General features: G+C 39.5%; 1 protein-coding gene across 2 annotated transcripts in view; it reads right to left on the reverse strand.

Moving 5' to 3' along the window:
• The window catches only part of NEBL (nebulette), a 388,110-nt gene that overhangs the window by 237,463 nt on the left and 126,861 nt on the right, over positions 1-23,786 (reverse strand). For both annotated transcript variants that reach the window (XM_054020655.1, XM_054020654.1), the window contains exon 3: positions 9,349-9,433. In XM_054020655.1, the coding sequence (XP_053876630.1) occupies positions 9,349-9,433 (85 nt within the window). The remainder of the gene's footprint in view (positions 1-9,348; positions 9,434-23,786) is intronic.

Consider the following 23,786-nt stretch of genomic DNA (forward strand, 5'->3'; position numbering starts at 1 on the left):
GCTTCTCTAAGCAGGCAAGAGCAAAATGCAACTGGCTTCCACTCAGAGCAATGTTGTTGCAACAATACACCACCTAGCCATAGCTGGCTACATCTGCATTGACCATTGTGGAATTGTTCACATTCTAGTTCTTGACAGCTGGAGATGTTGAGATTATTTCTTTTACCTTTTTGAAAGCACTTTGATTTGGTCCCCATAGCCAAGATGTGTTGGACTTTAACAGTTCATTCAGTGGTTTTGCCACTGTAAAAAGGTCTTATAGGTATCAACCAAATGACCATTCCCAATATACTTCTCAGTTCTGGTACATTAGTTGGTGCATTCAATTCTCCAACTGCTTTTACCTCCTCAGAACTGTGTTTATTGTCTGTCCCAAAAACGCAATTTGGGGTAGGTGGAAAATGCATTTTTCCTAGTGGTTTCAGTACAGACTGACTGATTAAGCTTAGGGACATTGTTGAGGGTTTTGTTGTGTTCTTCCATCAGTGATACATATATAAGACTATTGTACATGAAAATTACAACTTCATTTGTGTTTGTTAACAGTTCTGCCATCTTTCTTCGGAAAATCTCAGGTGCATTGGTAATCATAAAAGGTAACCTTGGAAAGCAAAATCTCCAAAGGGTTAGATAAATGTAGTCTGTTTAGCACTTTCTTTTACTTAAGGAATTTCCCAGAATCTGCCAGTGGGTATGGAATGGCTGTCAAAAGAGGAGAGATTAATAAGACTGGGACTTTTCAGCCTGGAAAACAGATGACTAAGGGGGGTTATGATAGAAGTCCAAAAAATCATGACTGGTGTGGAGAAAGTAAATAAGGAAGTGTTATTTACTCTCTCATAACACAAGAACTAGGGGTACCAAATGAAATTAATAGGCAGCAGATTTAAAACAAACAAAAGGAAGTATTTTTTCACATAGCGCACAGTCAATATGTGGAACTCCTTGCCAGAGGAACTTGCCACATCACTGTTTACCCCTTTTTCCAGATCATATAGGAATCTGTCAAAGGATTTCTGAAAATCTAAGTACACTATATCCACTGGATCCCCCTTGTCCACATGCTTGTTCATCCCCTCAAAAATTCTAGTAGATTGGTGAGGCATGATTTCCTTTTACAAAAACCATGTTGACTCTTCCACAACAAATTACGTTCATCTATGTATCTGACAATTTTGTTCTTTACTACAGTTTCAACCAGTTTGCCCGGTACTGAAGTCAGGCTCACGAGTCTGTAATTGCCAGGATCACCTCTGGAGCCCTTTTTAAAAATTGGCATCCTCCAGCCATCTGGTACAGAAGCTGATTTAAATGATAGGTTACAGACTATAGTTAGTAGTTCTGCAATTTCACATTTGAGTTCCTTCAGAACTCTTGGGTGAATACCATCTGGTCCTGGTGACTTATTACTATTTAGTTTATCAATTCGTTCCAAAACCTCCTCTAATGACACCTCAATCTGGGACTGTTCATCAGATTTGTCCCCTAAAAAGAATGGTGCAGGTTTGGGAATCTCCCTCAGCCAATACAAAGAATTCATTTAGTTTCTCCACAATGTCCTTATTGTCCTTGAGTGCTCCTTTAGCATCTCGATCATCCAGTGGCCCCATTGGTTGTTTAGAATGCTTCCTCCTTCTGATGTGCTTAAAACATTTTTTGCTGTTATTTTTTGTGTCTTTGGTTACCTGTACTTCAAATTCTTTTTTGGCCTTCCTAATTATATTTTTACACTTCATTTGCCAGAGTTTATGCTCCTTTCTATTTTCCTCACTGGGATTTAATTTCCACTTTTTAAAGGATGCCTTTTTGCCTCTCACTGCTTCTTTTACTTTGTTGTTTAGCCATGGTGGCACTTTTTTGGTTCTCTTAGTATGTTCTTCAATTTTTCAACTTCCCCTTAAGTTGAGCCTCTATTATGGTGTCTTTAAAAGTTTCCATGCAGCTTGCAGGGATTTCCCTTTTGGCACTGTACCATTTAATTTCTGTTTAACTAACTTCCTCATTTTTATGTAGTCCCCCTTTCTGAAATTAAATGCTACAGTGCTGGGCTGCTATGGTGTTTTCCCCGCCACAGGGATGTTAAATTTAATTAAGGCCACTATTATCAAGCAATACTGCTATATTCATCTCTTGGACCAGATCCTGTGCTCCACTTAGGACTAAATCAAGAATTCCCTCCCTCTCCAGAACTAGCTGCTCCAAGAAGCAGTCATTTAAGGTGTCAAGAACCTTTATCTCTGCATCCTGTGCTGAGGTGATATACACCTAGTCAATATGACAATAGTTGAAACAAAACCCCCCATTATTATTGAGATTTTTATTTTTATAACCTCTCTAATCTTCCTGAGCATTTCACAGTCACTATCACCATGCTGGTCAGGTGGTCAGTAATATATCCCTACTGCTATATTCTTAATATTCAAGCATGGAATTACTATCCATAGAGATTCTATGATATAGTTTGGTTCATTTAAGATTTTTACTTCATTTGATTCTATGATTTCTTTCACATATAGTGCTCTTCCCCTACCAGCATGACCTGTTCTGTCCTTCCGATATATTTTGTACCCAGGTATTACTGTGTCCCATTGATTATTCTCATTCCACCAAGTTTCTGTGATACCTATTATATCAATATCCTCATTTAATACGAGGTACTCTAGTTCACCCATCTTATTATTTAGATTTCTAGCATTGGTATATAAGCACTTTAAAATATTTTCACTTTTCAGCTGTTTGCCATTACATGATGTAATTGAATGGGACTTTTTTTCATTTGACTGTTTCTCATCAGATCCTACCTGTATTTTATCATCTTCCATCCTCTCCTCCTTACTAGGACATAGAGACTCTCCATTAATAGATCCTCCCCTAAGGGATGTCTCTGTCGGAACCATATGCTCCTCCGCACCTGTCGGCTTTCTCCCAGCCCTTAGTTTAAAAACTGGTCAATGACCTTTTAAATTTTAAGTGCCAACAATCTGGTTCCATTTTGGTTTAGGTGGAGCCCATCCTTCCTGTATAGGCTCCCCCTTTCCCAAAAGTTTCCTCAGTTACTAATAAATCTAAACCCCCTCCTCCCTGCACCATCGTCTCATCCACGCATTGAGACCCTGCAGTACTCCTTGTCTAACTGGCCCTGCGCATGGAACTGGAAGCATTTTAGAGAATGCTACCATAGAGGTCCTGGACATCAATCTCTTACCTAGCAGCCTAAATTTGGCCTCCAGGACATCTTTCTCATCCTTCCCTATGTCATTGGTACCTACATGTACCACGACCACTGGCTCTTTCCCAGCACTACACATAAGTCTATCTAGATGTCTTGAGAGATCCGCAACATCGCACCAGAGAGGCTTGTCACCATGTGGTTCTCCCATTCATCGCAAACCCAGCTATCTATGTTTCTAATGATCGAATCGCCCATTACTAATACCTGTCTCTTCCTAATAACTGGAGTTCCCTCCCCTGAAGAGGTATCCTCAGTGTGAGAGGATACCACATCATCATCTGGAAGGAGGGGCCCCACTATGGGATCTTTGCCCTCTGCTCCAGTTGGATGTTCTCCTTCCCTGAGACTTTCATCCTTCTCAACAGCACAGAGGCTGTCAGACCAGGGGTGGGGCTGTTCTACTGTGTCCCAGAAAGTCTCATCTATGTACCTCTCTGTCTCCCTTAGCTCAGCCATTCTGGTCTCCAAAGCCCATACACGCTCTCTGAGGGCCAGGAGCTCCTTGCGCCGAATGCACACATATGCCACCTGCCCATAGGGCAGGTAATCATACATGTTGCATTCGGTGCAATAAACTAGATAGCCCCCACTCTGTTGCTGGACTTAAGCTGCAGAAGTAAAAAAAAATGCAGGCAGGTTCCTTTGTTGATGCTTTGCTTTTATCAGGGGGTAGTTTGGGCTTTAAGTTTAAAGAAGTTTAAGGAATGTTAAGTGTATCTGGCCCACTTTTACACTCCCCCTTTGAACTCCCTCGCAAAACTCCCGTTAGCCGCTCCTGTACCTTAGCTCCTCTGGTCACTTGGGGCGAGCTTTTTAAAGCCATGGTCTTCTTAAGTAGCCCCACCCCCTGGTTAAGGGTTGATGGGAGCTAAATGGCTTAGGATCAAAGCCTTGTTAAGAAGCTTTCAGCCTTGCCTAGCAGGCTACTTGGCTCAGTACACAGTCAGCACACAGTCCCCCAAACAAACAGACCACACGGTATATTTCAGTCAAGTCTTTTAAGATCCACACAGATCTGTATTTTTCCATTTTTTCTTTCCCTACCATGCAGTTGGCTCAGAGATTTTCTTGATTATGCCAATCTGCTTCATTCTCTTTAGCTAAATTTCTACTTTAAGAAATAATAGGATTAGAATCCTGCAAGTTGTATGTACACTATATGATTCAGAATTGTCTCTTAAAGTCATTTGTACTGGATCTCCTTTCAAAAGTCCAATATAATAAAATATTCCTTCCAGTTCTTTCACCTTTCTCCCTACACCCATTAGGGTGGCCAACTATCTAATCTCACAAACACATACATCCTTGCCCCGCCCCTTCCTTGAGGCCATGCCCCTGCCCCACCCCTTCTCCAAGGCGCCACCCCTTGCTCATTCCATCTCTCTTCCCTCCGTCTCTCACTTTCCCCCACCCTCACTCACTTTCACCAGGCTGGGATGCAGGGGGAGGTGAGCGGTGCAGGTTCAGGAGGGAGTTTGGGTGTAGGAGAAGGTGGGGGTGCAGGCTCTGGGAGGGAGTTTGGGTGCAGAGTGTGGGCTCTGGGCTGGGGCAGGCTTGACCGGGTGGCACTTACCTCGGGCGGCTCCCGAAAGCAACCGGCACATCCCTCTGGCAGTGTCTCCTAGGCAGGGAGGCTAGTGAGTCTCTGCACCCTGCCCCTGCCCACAGGCACTGCCCCTGTAGCTCCCATGCCAACTGCTTCCAGACCAGCACAGGAAGAAAGCCTTCCTTAGCCCCACTGTGGCTCTGGACTTTTAGTGCTTAAAATCTCCCAGTTTGGCTTCCCCAGTAGCCTCCAGGAGATAGGGCCTGATTCCGGGAGACTCCCAGTGAAACCAGGAGGTTTGGCAACCCTAATGCCCATCATGGCTGCCACGCTGCAGCTGTGAAGGCAGTTGGTCTGGGGTCCCCTCTCCTTCCCTCAGGGGTTTTATGATAATGACAACATTCAATTGCCTGTTTACAGTTTCTAAGATAGTTTCAATTTTTTCAGATTTGTCAAGTTGCTCTAGGTTTTGCTGTCTCACCAGCTCAGACTGCTTTGCTCCCTGTATAGCTGTGGCAAGGGTTAAATCTCTCTTCAATTGTAGCGGCTGTGAAAATTTTTTTAATCTGTTAACCCAATAACCAGCCTGTCTCTGATATTTTCATGTTTTGCATTCCCAAAATCACAATTTTCAGCCAATGTATGCAGAGCTCTTATATAACATCAACATTTTCCCTAGTTCTTGATTTCTCTCATAGAAGCACGTTCTTTCATAAACCACATTTCTCTAAGGTATAAAGTATGCATCAAACATAGCCAAAACCCTTTCATAATCATCTTTGTGACAGTCTTCAGTAAAGTCAAAGGATTTAAAGAGATGCTCCGCTTGCTTCTCCAAAGCATAAATTAAAGAAGATACCTGTATAGCTCCAGTTTCTTTGTGGAGCTTGGTTGCAATGTAAAAGATGAAGTGGTCTGGGGCATTGAAGAGTGGCATGTTGACGATATCCTGCAATCTTTGTTGCTTTGTTCCTTCTGTTTACAACCTTTGTTGCTGTTCTCCTTCTGTTTCTGTTCTTAGTTTACTTTTAACACCATGCCATGTTCCTGTACCAGATATGGAATGGCTACAGAGTTTGGTTATACAGACCAGGTGTGTTCACCATAAGATCCTTTAATACTCTGCCAGATCTGGCTAACGTTAGTTTTAAATAAGGTATTTTACACACAATGTCACCTAGTGGGTGAACAGTATCATACAGTTTAGCAGTCCATTACACTGCTAATCATGAATCCCGCGTTCTATCCCCAGCTCTGGAAGAGGAATGTGATCTATAGTGGTAAGAAATAAAATAACCAAAACTGGTTTAGACACTCTATAAGAGTGTGATGCAGTGGATAAGATGAGGGCTTGTCATATTAGAGACCTGCAGTGACCTTATACAAGTCCTCTGCAAGTTTATTAAAAAATGGGTGTGGGAGAGAGCTATCAGAAGCTTTTCCCTAACTGCCTCCTAGGTTGGGGTTCCTGGCTTTAGTTCATAATAAGGGTAGTGAGTTGCATGAGAATTTCAACAGCAGTTAAAAGAGGTGAGATTTTAAGTTCTCGTCTCCTCTTTTCCAACTCAGGGAACAATCCTGTAGACTAGAGGGGGGAGTTGATCGGGAAGAAGTCAGTGTCTCCCCCCCACTTTCCCCCTCCCTCTGGAAGTGAGTAACGGCATTCATGGCAAATCAGATTTGTCATCAAATTCAATAGGTCCAGCTTGACTCACACATTTTTCTGTTATGGCTAAAAAGTTATAAAATCACTACAGACAAATACTACCAATGTATAACTGATATTGTGGGAATCTGCACATGACGAGCAACAAAGTGGACAAAGGACTCGTCCCAGAGTGTTTTAGATTTCTTGCAGAAGGGGCATGAAGAAAAATGAGACAATCCAGTGAAAAACTGCAGAAGGATTGACTTTAGAAATGTTATTATTCTTTCTGAATCAATTCATCTTCATCAAACCACCACGAAAAGTTCAAATAGGACTCAAAGTTTATATTCTATGTTTTGGGTTTACCCAGTTCAAAGAAGTTTTTACAAAATAAAGGTTTAAAGCTTCTGTCAAACTGAACTCTGTAGTACAAGCTTAACTATGGTGCTGCTGCCAAAGCACCATAATAAAAGTAAGCAAACTGCAGCTCTCTAAGCTACTTAAATCAAGATGTAACTTCTACAGAATTTTCCTCTTTACAAATAAGTGCATCCATATGTAGCATGACAGAACTTCTGTAGGTCCCAGTTTTGTCCATGGATCAAACTTTAATCACACCAGAAAAAAATGCTAAGTCTTCCATATACGTATTACTATAAATACTGACACCAACATTTTCCGTGACTATTCCCACTGCTTCACCCATTCGTTTATAAAGAGCTTCCCAAAAGGAGAACATTAAAAGATATCTTCTCAATTCTGCTTTCTGGGCTTTTGCCACATTACTCCAATTTTTGGTACTGAGAGATTTGCAAGTAAATTTCAGTGTAGCAAGAGAAGAATACACCCCTAAACAGCCAACCATCACAAGCATGAAGTGCAGTAAAGCCTGATCAATAGTTTTATATAAGTCAATTTCCAAATGATGCATAAAAATCAAATAATAAGAAAACACATTATTTAGAAAACAAATATATCAAGATGTTAAGAACTGAATGACAATGGAAACTGGAGATTATATATCACTGAATACCATAAGCAAATAAACATGCATATTTTGTTTATGTGGAGTCAAAGAATTATGTATCCAATATCACAATTTTTATTTTCCTTTTACTATTCATTTTTAATGCCTCATTAATCTGGCTGTGGCAATTTTGACTGGTAATATTTTAATGACAACTTGAGTAAAAAGAGCTTTCTGTATGAATTCTTATTGTATATACTGGGACCACCTCCACCATTTAGGCAATCATCCAAAGCAAGCAAATATTAGGAGCAGCTAAATATTCTATAACTGTGTTACTGGAGGCTCACATGAGCCAACATTTTGTGATTTGCTTAGTGCATGAGAACCCCTTGGGCCTGATTCTGATCTTACATACACTGTTGTGATCAGAAATAACTTAAGTGATGTCATTGTCCAGCTATACTGAAAGGCGGACAGGAGACACCTGATACAGATTTAATCAGGCTGCATCTTTATTATTAGATGTCTGAGACTACCCGGCAGATAAAAGTGTACAATGCAGGTAAACCCTGTTTGTTTTGTAATTGCCAGGGCAGGGGCTTCCACCAGCTCCTCTTTTTCAATCCAGGTCACTCTAGCAGATCCATTGCCAGAACCTTACCATCCCCCCCCCCCACTACCCCCTGTAGGAGGGATTAGATGGGCTATAAGAAAGGGGGGTTGGCTCCCTGCCGTTCCAACCATAGGAGCCCCAAACCCACACCGTTCCATTCCTTTAACCAGCAGCACCTCCTTTTTAAGTCCTTTACCAGGCCATTTATCTGGTCACTGGATGCCTTCCCTATGGAGTACTTGCACTGGACATCCGCCCCACACTTACCAAATAAGTTGTGACATATAGCCTACCGCACCTTTTGTGCTCACCATAAAAGGTGTTCCCTAACACTGGCTGTGGGAAAGGCAAAAAAACCCCGCTCCACCAAAGCCAATATGGTGGTGAGGGAAAAAATTCCTTCCCAGCCCCCATAAAAAGGAGTGACTAGCACAATGCCCATAGCAGATTCAAACCCACCTGATAATCACACCTCAGAGAGCCACACTAGCCACTCCCAGTCTTTATTCAGGAACCAATCCCTGCAACAAACTCCATTGCCAACTCCGTCTGCATCTCTATTCAGGGGACACCATCATAGAACCTAACCACATCAGCCACACCATCAGGGCTCATTCACCTGCACATCTACCAATGTGATACATGCCATCATGTGTCAACAATGCCCCTCGGCCATGTACATTGGCCAAACTGGACAGTCTCTATGCAAAAGAATAAATGGACAGAAATCAGACATCAAGAATTGTAACATTCAAAAACCAGTAGGAGAGCACTTCAACCTCCCCGGACACTCAATAAAAGACTTAAAAGTGGTCATCCTTCAACAAAAAAACTTCAAAAACAGACTTCAACGAGAAACTGCAGAACTGGAATTAATTTGCAAACTTGACACCATCAAATTAGGCCTGAATAAAAACTGGGAGTGGCTGGGTCACAACAAAAAGTAATTTTCCCTCTGTTGATATTCATACCTTCTTGTCAACTGTTGGGAATGGGCCACATCCACCCTGATTGAATTGGCCTCGTTAGCACTGACCCCCCCACTTGGTGAGGCAACTCCCATCTTTTCATGTGCTGTATATTTATACCTGACTACTGTATTTTTCACTCCATGCATCTGATGAAGTGGGTTATAGCTCACGAAAGCTTATGCCCAAATAAATGTGTTAGTCTGTAAGGTACCACAAGGACTCCTCATTGTTTTGCTGACACAGACTAACATGGCTACCCGTTTGAAACCTAATGCCAAAAGAACACTCGTGCTGCAATGAAAAGCTGATAGAAAAGTTGACCTGATTATCTAATATTAGTGAAATACAAAAACTACGTCAATGATTACCTGACTTTGCAATTCACTTTGTTGCTTCAGACGAAGGTTTTCTGGTGTATCTGCCACCGTAGTGAAGGACTGTTTTGGGTAGTGTCTAGAAAAAAAAATCACAACATCAAATAGGGAATATCTACACATTCTGGAAAGTCAAATGCATCCCAATATTCTTTGCCACTTCATTTCAATTGAAAGCTGGATTTCATAGTTGGCTAGTTTTGTGTTAAAACTAGTTACTATAACATTTAAAAATTCTGGTAAAATATCTTTGTGTTAGTCATGCATTGCACAAACATGAGTGAGTTACTATAATTAGTCTAAATCCCATATATCCACTGTGAACACTAACTGGTCATCATGATTTGTGAAAAAATTGTTGAGTAGTATGAAATAAAACAGATATCATGCTTAATTGTGTTTTTCCCTATGTGCTTAGAATATTGTTATACTGAATTAAGACTAAGCTAAAATGCATTAAAATAGAATTGCTTAATGTGAAAAAAAGTCAAATAAATCATATTTAGAATACCAAGGTGTTTGGGATGAAAACCACACCAGTGCTGAAATCTACAGGATCCTGCAAGGTTATACTGACATTACATGTACAGAAAGGTCAAACCTTTTAATGTTAATAGTGTCAACATACTTCTGTATGTAAAAATAAATGATATCCAATATCAAAGACTGCACTGCAAAAAAACCTCACTATTGAAAGTTACTGTGAATCTCTTCTTCAATTTAAAATTTTACATCATTGTAATATATTCTTGTTATTTGCTATTTTACAGACACCTTTGACAGTCAAGTCATGCTCATCACAATGTATGACTCTCCTACAGAACAATAATTTGTTCGTTTTTCATGGTTTTATCACAAGTCTTCTTCTGAGTCACCTACAATTAAAAAATGTTATATGAAAGATGGGAAATAAGAAAACAGCTAAACCAAGACTTGCTCACAAGGCAGAAGTACCATAAAGAAACTGATTCTTACAATCTTCTTGCTAAAAGCTTAAGTCTCGATCCAAAAGCAAAGATTCAATTTATGATTATGTTGAAGCACCCATACATACATTTAGATATCTTGTTAGTTTATCATATAGTCTGCCAACTTTCTCATTTGGATATCAAATATTTCAGAAGTTTAGTTAAAACATATATAATCTTCATGTAGCAATGTTTGCAATATAATTTCCATTGTAAAACAAGGCTATAAATAAATAGAAAACTTAGGATAGGCCCCATAATACTTCGCCATGTACAAATTCAAGGTCTTCTCTAAAGGATTATTTCAGCAACTGGCACAATCTCTAAATCAATGTACTACTACTACTAAAAACTTTTTATTTTCATGAAAAATTTCTGCTTTCTGTGGAAAAATTAGACTTTTCATTTTAAAACTAAACACCTGAAAACTGGAACGTTTTTGGTTTTCAACCAAAGGCTGAAAACTTTCAATTCAGAAATGTTGGTATTGATTTTATTCAGATATCTGATGCCCTCATTCTCTTATGTGGGCCAGGTTCCCCAACCACACTATGGCTGCCATAATGCACCATGGTAGCTCAGCAAGAAAGTATATTATTGCGCATTGTAGGAGATGCAGTTCATCCATGGAGTCCAGCCCACAGAGAGGAATAGTGGCATAAACGCTTAAACTACAAATATAATGAGGCACAGTGGCAGCATTTTCAAATTGAAATTTTCGGGTTTTGGCTAATATTTTTCAGTTTTTGATTTTTCACAGAAAAGATGAAATTTTTTGGGGGGGGAGGGCTTTTTTCCAACTAATTCTAGTATTCTCTATTATATTCTTAGAAGAGGAAGGGCTTTGTGATTTTAATACATATGTGCCCCAACTCCGATTCTTCTTAGGCCTGCTCTACACTGGGGGGAGGGATCGATTTAAGTTACTCAACTTCAGCTACGTGAATGAGTCGACGTACTTAGATCTACTCAGCGCGGTGTCTTCACTGCGTTAAGTCGACTGCTGACGCTCCCCCGTCGACTCCGCCTGTGCCTCTTGCCCTGGTGGAGTACCGGAGTTGACGGGAGAGCACTCAGGGGTTGATTTATCATGTCTAGACTAGACATGATAAATCAACCCCCACTGGTTTGATCGCTGCCCGCCGATCCGGCGGGTAGTATAGCCATACCCTTATACAACTGTGGGGAAAAAGGTGACTCAGAATCCAGAAAAGGAAGGCAACTTCAGAACTACATAACCTGAAGATAGCTCCTATTTATACAGGTGCACAGAGCCAGCTGATATCAATATCTGCTAGTTCCCAGTGAGTTTTGGAACAGATACAGGAATAGGGTGGAGCTTACAGAAAAGTCATGTTCACAGATCAGCCCTATGGATGTAAACCTGTCAACCTACTATAGCACCTCTTAGTTACATCATCCAATTTATTCCTGTAAGCTGTAAAATGGAGTAAATCATTCCAGCCATCGTTTTCCTTATTCTTTCTCTACTTTTCATGGCTGATTTGTTGAGAGAAAGAGAAAATGAGTATGAAGGGCTCTCCACTGATATGTACTGGGGCAGAAGACAGTATGTGAGAAAGCCAGAAAGGATGGGCATGGTTTTAATCCTGCAGAGCCCAACAAAGTGGATTCGGAGAGCTTATTCTGACCTAGAGCTTTCCCATCTCAAAAGTCCATTAAGTCTTCAGCAATTCATGTAGGTAGAAAAAGTTGTGATACATTTGTCCTGATACCATGAAGCTTTTGGATCCTGGAGATCCACCACTAGCATCTCTGAATACAGGTGAAGTTTGCTATTTATATGCATCTTTGGCAAATATAGTGACAGTTTGGCCCACAGTATGGAAGCCTAGCCTCCTAATGTTCCTCTTGACCTTGGGACAGGGCCCGCTCTAGCGTTTTTGCCATCCCAAGCACACACCAAAAAAAAAAAAAAGCCGCGATCAGCGGCAATTCGGAGGCAGGTCCTTCGCTCCGAGAAGGAGTGACAGCCCCACCGCCGAATTGCCGCCGAACAGCTGGACCTGCCGTCCCCCTCTTCATTGGCCACCCCAGGCACCTGCTTGTACGCTGGTGCCTGGAGCCGGCCCTGCCTTGGGACATGTGGGGACAGAAAAGATGAAGACTGTATGTCTTTTTAACATGATGTTTCCCAAATTAAACTTAGTAAGCAGTCCAGAAGATAAGAATGTGCATTTCATCCAGCCACATATATTTGGTATTTATTCTAACTTACTTGTAGGTGCAATGGTTTACTCCATAAATTGGTAGCCAAAATCACTAATTACTTTTAAAAAAATAGTGTTGTATTTTAAATTTAAGGAAAAGGTATCTAGGACCCATAACAGGTATTTAATAAATGTCTGTACTATAAACCTAAAAAATTTTTTTTGCTAAATTGGAGTAAACCATTAAGCATATGTACTTCTCCCTACAGAAGTGATAAAACTGTTTACATTAAAAATGGCATTTAACTGAAAATCATGCTAACCGTTTACCCCAATGTATTACTCATTGTGATTTAAAGTTCTTTCAATTTATAAAAATGAGATCATTTAGCAAAATTAATTACCAGCATTGTTCTAGAATGAATTATCTTATCCTCTGCAGCTGATTTGTGAAACCACCCACATAGTCTATCAAAACAAAGAAATACAGTTTTAGTTACAGGCCCTCTAATTTATGGAAATTCCTGCCTCAAGCCATTAAATGTGGATGGTGCTAAATGTAAATATTATCTTAACCATTTGTTTGCTTTTAATATTATAAAATGGCTTCATGTTTATTAAAAATATCATTATGTAAGGCAAATTGTCCTATAAATTCTCTAAGGTTCATTAGTGGCAATAATTGCTGTATAATTTATCTTCTCTTATAGCTATTGGCTGATTACCTGTTAAATTTAAGGAAGTGTTAAGCTAGGAAACATTTTGTTTCCTAAATATTTGCTTAAGAACCCACTGTATTTCTGTAAAACATTGTGCGTATAGATGTGGGGATGGATGCAAGCAGCTTTTAATTCACAAGTCAGTAGAGATATCATAGTAATTGATAACTCTGTTGTTGTGCTTCCCTTTTATCTTGGGATATTGTGGCCATGAGAAAAGCAGGGAATTTGTTAAGGGGATTGATGTCATGCCAGCAATTTAATGGCAATGTTCAAAGGATTTTGTTTTGTTTTGTTTTGTTTTGTTTTAAGTCTTTGTTAGCACTGAATTTAAGCAATATGTCTGATCAAGCTAATGCTATTAGAGATAATCCTGTATAAAGATCTATACAAGAAGCGCCAGAACAAATCTATATGTATGACACGGCATTTCTTCACTTTGTTACTACACTGCTAGTTTCAGCTGCACAGCTTGCCTGGTTAATAAAGCTTCAACTGAATAGCTTTGTATTTAGGGAGTACTTCATCATTTTTGTGAGTTTAAAACAATAACTGTGAAGCCCCCAAAGATTCAGGAAATCATATGAACGTTAGCATGCTTTTCCAGATATTAGCCACACGTTCAGTCTACAAGACTGGCATAAACATTTCCCAAAAACATATTTACTCATGATATTTTCAGCTGCATGTCCACTTTCAGAGAGCACCAAAAGTAATGAAAGAACTCTCAGTTAGGGTATTTCAGCTCTTCTCGGTCTTGACAAAAACAACGAGGAATCCTTGTGGCACCTTAGAGACTAACAAATTTATTTGGGCATAAGTGGCTAAAGCCCACTTCATCATATGCATGGAGTGAAAAATACAGTAGCAAGTATATATACACAGTACATGAAAAGGTGGGAGTTGCCTTACCAAGTGGGGGGTCAGTGCTGAAGAGACAATTCATTTAAGTGTAAGTAGGTGCCAGAAGGACTCCTTGTTGTTTTTGCTGACTAACTCAGCTACCACTCTGAAATCAGTCTTGACAGGAAACAGAAAATGTAGCAGTGCACAAAAATGGAAAGTAATTGGGAGAAAGGCGGTCAAGATTCAAACTTTCCTGAGCCTCATAAAAAGGTAGGGACAAAAGTTCAGATCTGTTTATAAATGAGTTTGCCCATATCTAGTTATATATATAGATATAGATATATAGATATATAAAATCTCACATAAAGTAGGTAAATCATCCAATATTTCCTGGTTTTCATCCTAAAAACCTAGTAGAGTCTCACACCTTGCAGAAAAATTTAAAAAACTTTAATTTTCAAAGGAGCCTCAGGGAGTTAGGCACCCAACTGCCACTGAATGTCAATGGGATCTGGGATGCTTAACTCTTGCAAGTGCCTTTGAAAATTCCAGCAAAACAGTAGATGCTCTAATGAGGTCTTGTATTACTAAAATTCATTTTTACAAAATACCCTAATCCCATTTACTAGTATATTATGAAGTATTAATCATTTAAAAATAAACTGCAGTTGAAAATGTCAATGAAAAAAAGTTCATTTTCTCATCCCTGACTCTTGCTTTTTTGTTCTGTTTTGTTCAATTTTGCTAATTCATAATTTCAGGAATTCTCAGTCAGTCACCCAAGTATTAGTGCAAATTAGCAAGATTCTACTGTGTTTTCACCTTGATTCTCTACCTAATCCATGAGAGTACAGTCTTGTCTGCTGAGATGTTAAGTACCAGAAGGGTGAGGTGGTAGGAAGTTTTGATCATGCTGTGGGTCAGACATGAAACTTGTCAGCAGATGACTTCTCACTTTGAAGTTCTTGCTCAGCTGTGCTCTCTGCTGTGAAGCTGTAGCTGGAATTTCTTTGCTCTTTGAAGTTTCCTATCAGGGTGCACTTGACTGCAGAAACTGACTGAAGGGCTTTTCAAGGAGGCAGAATCTTGCTAGGAGGTCTTGGTGCTGGAAGACTGGAGCAATGAGGTGACGATGAAAGATTTTGATCTTGCTTCAATATAACAATTCATCCACAGTGGATTCTGAAGGTTGGCTCATGATTGGCTATAGGATTTGAAAGGTAGCTACTATGTTTATATGAAGGGTAGATTCCCTTGCAGCAACTGGCTTAATTTGAAAACCAGAGTGTAGTATTCCTATACTAATGTTTTGATGACTGGCTTTTGGAGATTTTTAATTTGTGCCTCTGTACTTCTTATTTGAAGTGAAACAGATGGTTGTTCCAGTTTGCCACCTAAATATTGGAAGACTACCAAGAAAATCCGAAGGGAGAATGGGCTGAGTTGGTTTGGATGAGATGTAGCAGGTAATAAAATCCATGAAAGAAGATTATGGAGCAAAAACTTGAAGCCTTTACTCCACAAATAGCTACGGTGGCAGGTAACATTTGGGCTATGGATAAAAGTATAAAAATTGAGCAGCCAATGCTATTCTGTCAAGTTTGATAACAAATGTATTAAATGTATTAACAAATGTATTTCTCCTCTTACTGGAGAAAATTCCATATAGCACAGCATCCCTAGTGGAAGAAAGCCTCATAGTATTAAAGGTTACTTTTGGTACTGCGTATCTTAATCCTAACATGCAGAAAATTGGAAGTTACAGAAAACTGTACTACGCAATACTTGTTAGCATTAGAGGGGAGGTGAAGAAAAAGGATATGAGCTTGTTTTAGAAGTAAAAAATGTACCATTATTGTACATTTGAAAACATATGTTAGCCCAAAGCATTAAGATTCCTCAAGCTCCAATACTAATGAAGGGTTCGAGGAGAAGATTAGGGCTAATATTGTTATGTTTCTTTCTACTCGGAGACAAAGGGGAGTACTGAAGATAATGAGGAAAAAGGAACAAACCTACTACTTGAACACAAGTGTCCACATACAGACACAACTTCAGACAATGGAAGTAGGGTATTCTGAATCTGGAACTTTCTCATAATGGTCATCAACTGCCTTATTGTAACCAGCTAACCTGTAGGTTATTTTGGGAAGGATCTGTGAAGTTGGAAAGACAGGTGCCACAGAACATTATGTTATCTGCATTCTGTTGCCAAGAAAACTTCAGCTGCAGACTCATCTGCTGAAGAGAATGCAAAAACAGTCAAACTGAGTCTGGGAGCACCCTATTCTCAGGCTTCTCTAGCAAGTGAGCTGAGTAACTGGCCTAACTCAGTTATCACAAATATGTAGGGACAAAATTAGAAAGGTTAAGACACAAAATGAGATTAAACTAGATAGAGACATAAAGGGTAACACAAAAACATTCTACAAATACATTAGAAAAAAGAGGAAGACCAAGGTCAGGGTAGGCCCACTAGTCAATGAGGGGGGGAAACAACAACAGAAAATGTAGAAATGGCAAAAGTGCTAAATGACTTTTTTGTTTCAGTTTTCACCAAAAAGCTTAGTAGCGATTGGATGTCTAACCTCGTGAATACCAGTGAAAATGAGGTAGGATCAGAGGCTAAAGTAGGGAAAGAACAAGTTAAAAATTACTTAGTGAAGTTAGATGTCTTCAAGTTGCCAGTGCCTGATAAAATACATCCTAGAATACTCAAGGAGCTGACTGAGAAGATATCTGAGCCATTAGCAATTATCTTCGAAAAGTCATGGAAGAACGGGAGAGATTCCAGAGACTGGAAAAGGACAAATATAGTGCCCATCTATAAAAAGGGAAATAAGGACAACCCAGGGAATTACAGACCAGTCGGCTTAACTTCTGAACCCGGAAAGATAATGTAGCAAATAATTAAGCAATCAATTTGCAAACATCTAGAAGATAATAAGGTGATAAGTAACAGTCAGCATGGATTTGTCAAAAACAAAACTTGTCAAACGAACCTAATAGTTTTCTTTGACAGAGTAACAAGCCATGTGTATGGGAAGAAGCGATAGATGTGGTATATCTTGACTTTAGAAAGACTTTTGATACTGCCTCACAAGATCTTCTCATAAACAAACTAAAGAAATACAGCCTAGATGGAGCTACTATATGGTGGTTGCATAACTGGTTGGAAAACCATTTCCAGAGAGGAGTTATCAATAGCTCATAGTCAAGCTGGAAGGGTATATCAAGTGGGGTCCCAGAGGGATCAGTTCTCTGTCCAGTCCTGTTCAATATCTTCATCAATGTCATGGAGAATACACTCACAAAGTTTGCAGTTGATAACAAGCTGGGAGGGGTTGCAAGTGCTTTGGAGGATAGGACTAAAATTCAAAATGATCTGGACAAACTGGAGAAATGGTCTGAAATAAATATGATAAAATTCAATCAGGACAATGTAAAGTACTCCACTTAGGAAGGAACAATCAGTTACACACATATAAAATGGGAAATGACTGCTTAGGAAGGAGTACTGCAGAAAAGGATCTGGGAGTCATAGCGGATCACAAGCTAAATATGAGTCAAAAGTGTAACACCATTGCAAAAAAAGCAAACATCATTCTGGGATGTATTAGCAGGAGTATTGTAAGCAAGACACGAGAAGTACGGTAATTCTTCCACTCTGCTCCACGCTGATTACGCCTCAACTGGAGTATTGTGTCCAGTTCTGGGCACCACATTTCAGGAAAGATGTCGACAAACCGGAGAAAGTCCAGAGAACAACAACAAAAACGATTAAAGGTCTAGAACACGACCTTATGAGGGAAGACTGAAAAAATTGGGTTTATTTAGTCTGGAGAAGAGAAGACTGAGAGTGGACACGATAACAGTTTTCAAGTACATAAAAGGTTGTTACAAGGAGGAGGGAGAAAAATTGTTCTTCTTAACCGCTGAGGATAGGACAAGATGCAATTAAATTGGGCTTAAATTACACCAAGGGCAGGTTAGGCTGAACATCAGGAAACAATTCCTGTCAGAGTGGTTAAGCACTGGAATAAATTGCCTAGTGAGGCTGTGGAATCTGCATCATTGGAGATTTTTAAGAGCAGGTTAGACAAATACCTGTCAGGGATGGTCTAGATAATACTTACTCCTGCCACGAGTGCAGGAGACAGGACTAGAAGACCTCTCGAGATTCCTTCCAGATCTACAATTCTATGATTCTATCCCAGAAAGTGAAAGGCAGGTCATATTACATGACCTGAGGAGTGATATCTTCAAATATCTTGACCAGGAGTTGTTTCAAGTTAACCCAAGGGTCAGGATCATAGGCATATTTCAGCTCACAGGTTATGTTATTCCTGTATTGTTAATTGTTCTTTTAATTTTTTATTACCTTTATCTATTATTGTATCTTTGTATTTGGCCATGTAATAGTGCAGGATTAAATATATTTTGAGGACATTTTTCAAACACACAAATGACTAACAGCCAACTTCCATCAAAAGTCAATGGTGTCTATCTACCTTCTTCGTCTTCCCCTTTTCCTAGCCAGCTGGGTTCAGGTCAGTCTTTTCCAGGCATGCCAGTCCAACATTTGCTCCCTATCCACTCTGTCCTCCTGCTTCCTTGGTTGTCCTCTCATTCTCCCCCCATGAACTCTAGTCTCAAATGCCTCCCTTAGAGGATTCCTTTAATCCATCCTTCATACATGCCCATACCATCTCAGCCTCTTCTCTCGCCGTTTGTCTCTGAGACCACAGACCTTGGTTTCACTCCTGATGACATCATTCTTCATATGGTCTGGCAATGTCACCCCCTTACTGCCCTCAAACATCTTATCTCAACAGCTTCAAGTTTTCTCAAGTGCCTTTCTTTGGATTCTCATGTCTTTGATCTATACAGAAGAGCTAGTCTTACCATGGTTTTGTATCATTGTCCCTTAAGTAGTCTGGAGCATCCATTTATCATAAATCACTCCCTTTATCTTGCACCAGACCTCCCTGCACTCAGCAGCCTTGCTTTCTGTTCTCTGTTGATTTCTCCATTTGCCACTAATCAGTCCTCAAGGTACTTAAACACTGAAACCTGATTTAGGCACCAGCCCCTGATGTTGATATTCATCTGTCCTGGTTATGCACCAGTCACCCCCATGACTTTAGTCATTTCTTTACTCATTTTGAGACCAAAGTTTATTAGTTCCCTGTTCCATGCATCAGTCACCCAGACAAAATCTTCCTCATTCTCAGCCATTAGTACAATGTCATTTGCTTAGGTCAACTTTGTACCACTTTCCATTTGGATTTGCTCCCATCACAATTATGAATAGTAACAGACTAGGTATTGATCCCTGGTGGAGTCCAACCTTGACCTCAAACCCCTCCATTACACCAAAGGGCATCCTTATTTTTGCAATGGAACCATCATGCAAACTCCTCACCATCTGGACAAAGTCTTCCAATACCACACAGAATTGTAACAGAGGTACCAGCAGTCTCCTAAGTACTTTGTCCAAATCGGAAAAAAACAAACGTGCTCAATGTTTCCCTCCAGCTTCTTTTCCACCAACATTCCAGATGTTGTCTCTTTGCCTTTTCTAAAACCAAACTGCGCCTTTCCTAAAATTGGCTCCAACTGGTGCCTATCTACCAATTTGTGCATTTCACTTCCCTGTTACCTTTTATATGTAGTAATATATTAAGGAGAGGATAGACTCTAATGTGGTCATTTTTCAATCTCTCTAATGGAGAAATCCAGATAGAAAACAAAATATGGGACTAAAAGTAAAAATTTAAAATTATAGTGTGCACTGATTTAAAAGATCTGTCAATTTGCAAGGAGTGGTGAAATGATATCAGGATTCACTGCAAGATTAACATGTTGGGTGAAATCCTGACCTCATTGTATCCTGGTAGACAGATTTATGCTAGCACCACTCAAGCTAGCATGCTAAAAATAATAGTGCGGACATTGAGTCTCTAGTACAGACCACCTGAGCTCAGACCCAGAGGGGCTGGGTGGACTTAACAGCCCAAGACACAACATCCCCACTGCTATTTTTAGCGTACTGGCTCAATCCCCTCTCACATGAGTCTACCTACCTGGGCTTGGAAGCTCACTCCCAGCTGCAGGGTAGACATACCTCTTGAAGTCAACATCAAAATTCCCATTGACTAAAATCATTCCTACTCTCTGAATAAGTTACATATCAGAGACAGGATGAAAAAATCAACAACATCTTCATAAGATTTGGACTTCAAAAAGAAAAGAAATGAAACGAAAAGAAACGAAAAGAAAAGAAAAGAAAAGAAAAATATAAACAGGCCAATGCAAGCGTTAGATAAGAAAGAGAAATTTAATTTGTAATTTACTTTTTCTTCCTCCCCTTTTTCTTTTTTCTTTCCCATTTAAGATTTTTCTTTTTCTTCTCTGTTAAGGATTGATTAATATTAAAATATGACCTACCCCAGCTATTCTTTATTTGTGTGATGCTTGTTAATTAGCTTATCAACTTACAGTACATTTTTTAAATTTCCAAAGTTGTCCATTTTGTAATGATACAATGTACATTTAGTTATTAATGTTGCTTTTTTAAAATTAATGGTTAGAAGAAAATATTACCCAGCAATAAACTATTTCAAGAAAAAAAATTTCAATTTCATCTTCAACATCCAAAACACTCTTTTTTTTAAGTTAGCACTTGGCTGAAGAGTCCTAGCTTACTGGAAATGGGTCTTCTGCATATCCAAAACCTTGGGGGATGGTGGTGTTTTGAAAATTAAAAAGAAAACAGTAGCAACCAGCTGAGCAGAGGGCTGTGATACCAACAGCACCAGAATGGAGGCTGGAACCTGACAGAGACAGTGAAAAACAAGAGATCACTGCTACCATGGGATCCAAAAAGATTGCAAGAGACCTGGTGGATGGAGCTAACTGTGGAGGCAGGAAACCAGAAACACAGAGATGACTATAGTAGCAAGGTCAGTACAAACAGCACTGGTAATTGATGGGAAGGGAAAAAGGGGTACGCACGTGTGTGTGCGCTGTGATTTGAAGAGGTTACAGCACAGATATAAGCTTCACTGAATAATAAAACATCAGTTTGTAATATTTTGGATGACTTCTGCAATACTCACAGATTTCTTAAAGATCCACATCATGAAAAGCTCAGAAACCCTACCTAGAACAATATCAGGCTTACATCTGTGCCACTGGTAGGCGGTGAAAACATTTAAACTGACATTTTTTGTAAAAACACTTTTATTGCTTAAAAATTACTCCTGAATTTTAAAATAAAACAACAACAAACCCTTTATTTCTTCTATGCCCCAGAAGAATTAAACCAAAGAATATGAAATAATTAAAATCAGAAACCAAAGTGCAAGATTCTTATTAATTTCAAGAACAGAGCTGGCACAACAAACTGAGATGTGTAACATGCACACTCATGTGGGCTATGGTGGCTCCCTATATAACTGCTGTGTTTTAATATTGTTGAAGCATCTCTTTAGAAGGCCAATAAAAAACACAGAAGGGAGGGGCAGAGAATAAGCATGAGTTTTACACAAGTGGAAGGGGATCAAATTTTGGGGCTACCAACTCTGACATTGCCCCATTAAGATGCATCAATAGATATTTATCAAATTCAGTCAATTCCAGAGTTTCCATTCAAGTTATGATTTTCCCATTTAAATTTCAAGTTTTCTTAAAATTGTTTTAACTGTTTCTATACCTAATGCAACTGGCAACCAGTTGGTATCATACTTAAACATATAAGCAATTTCCAAATTCTATTATTTCACACAGCATGATCATTTGCAATTTTTTTCTAACAATGTTATATAGCATTCTGAAGTGTTTTTAAGTAATAAAAGCATTTATGCTAAAAATTACTGGTATAAATGCTTTCACTATTTACCATAGGCATAGGAAATAATGCTGGCTTAACTTCCGGGGTCCTCATCTTACAAAATGCCTTACTGTGTCAACAATGGAATGTTTTGTGAATTTCTTTTCTCATCTAATATTGTAAATTAATTTAATCATCCTAGTTTTATCATAGTTATTTATACTTTGTTTAAACCATTCACCTAACTCTTCCCCAAGCAATTAAAATCATTTCTTGTGATCACAGATACACGTCAAGACTATGCAATGGTTTATTAAATGCTACATTTCTGTAACTGCATTTTTACCAGTAATATAGTTTAAACAGGTTTATTTCCTCAATGCCATAACAAGAAGTCTGTTCTATGCCCGACCTTCAGACACAGCAAGAAACTTTTACTGGAAAATCATTGTTATGCCTCAGTGGTGCTAAACCCCAGCTTGTCATACTTATCATGTGTGACTCTTTATATGCTTGAGTTCCAGTTTGAACTTTCTCCTGTTTGCTTCAGCTCATAGATTCATAGACTTTAAGGTTAGAAGGGACTCATCATGATCATCTAGTCTGACCTCCTTCACATCACAGGACACAGAACCTTACCCACTCACTCCTGTAATAGACCCATAATCTCTGCCTGAGTTACTGAAATCATGATTTAAAGACTTCAAGTTACACAGAATCCACCACTTATTGTTGTTCACACCGGCAAGCGACCCATGCCCCACGCTGCAGAGGAAGGCAAAAAAACCCAGGGTCTCTGCCAATGGGACCTAGTGGGGAAATTCCTTCCTGACCCCAAATACAGTGATCAGTTAGACCCTGAGCATGTCAGTGAGACCCAAGAGCCAGACACCTGAAAAGAATTCACTGTAGGAACTCAGAACCCTCCCCATCCAATGGCTTATCTCCAGCCATTGGAGCAATTTGCCACTAGCAGTCGCGAGTGAACCACTGAAGACCAAACAGATCCATCCACAAGGAATACAATTTAGTAGCATGGGTTCAAGAGGTGCTCCAAGTGAACTCCCTTAAATGATGCAGTCAAAGAGGATTAAGTGGCGTTATCTACAATAAATATCAGGCCAAATGCAACAGATAAACATGCAAGACAAAAACTACATTAAGCATAAACTGAAAAATGTAATGTGAGAGAAATAATTGTTAATGCAGGAGAAAGAGTAGTTACAAGAGGAAAATGAAAGGACATTTATTAAAACTTACAACCTGCTATTAAATTTTGTATAGATCTATGTGTCTCAAAGTCCTGGCATATCCAAACTGTAAATAAAGGAGAATGGGTTTTCCTATTTAAGCCTTTAGATCCAACCCACCTCCGCTCTCTGGGGAAATTCCTATTAAGGTGACATTTGTTAAACCTTTTCTATTGGCAGTTACTTTGGAATCTAACCATGGGTCTTTTTCACTTTTGTTGGGAATTTTTGGTCCTTTTGCTAAACACAAGAAACTGGCTTCATCCCTGAAAAAATAAATGATTTTATGTAATGCAATTAATGTCTCTGCTTGCCAGAGATCAAGTGGTTTTCACTCAGCATGCTAAGGCCTAGTCCACACTAACCCCTCACTTTGGACTAAGGTACGCAAATTCAGCTACGTTAATAACGTAGCTGAATTTGAAGTACCTTAGTCCAAACTTACCGCGGGTCCAGACGCGGCAGGCAAGCTCCCCCGTCGATGCCGCGTAATCCTCTCGCTGAGCTGGAGTACCGGCGTCGACGGCAAGCACTTCCGGGATCGATCCGGGATCGATTTATCGCGTCTAGACAAGACGCGATAAATCAATCCCAGAAGATCGATCGCTTACATCCGGACCAGGAAGTAAGTATAGACGTACCAT

Source organism: Malaclemys terrapin, chromosome 2 (assembly GCF_027887155.1).
Source record: "Malaclemys terrapin pileata isolate rMalTer1 chromosome 2, rMalTer1.hap1, whole genome shotgun sequence".
Taxonomy (NCBI): domain Eukaryota; kingdom Metazoa; phylum Chordata; order Testudines; family Emydidae; genus Malaclemys; species Malaclemys terrapin.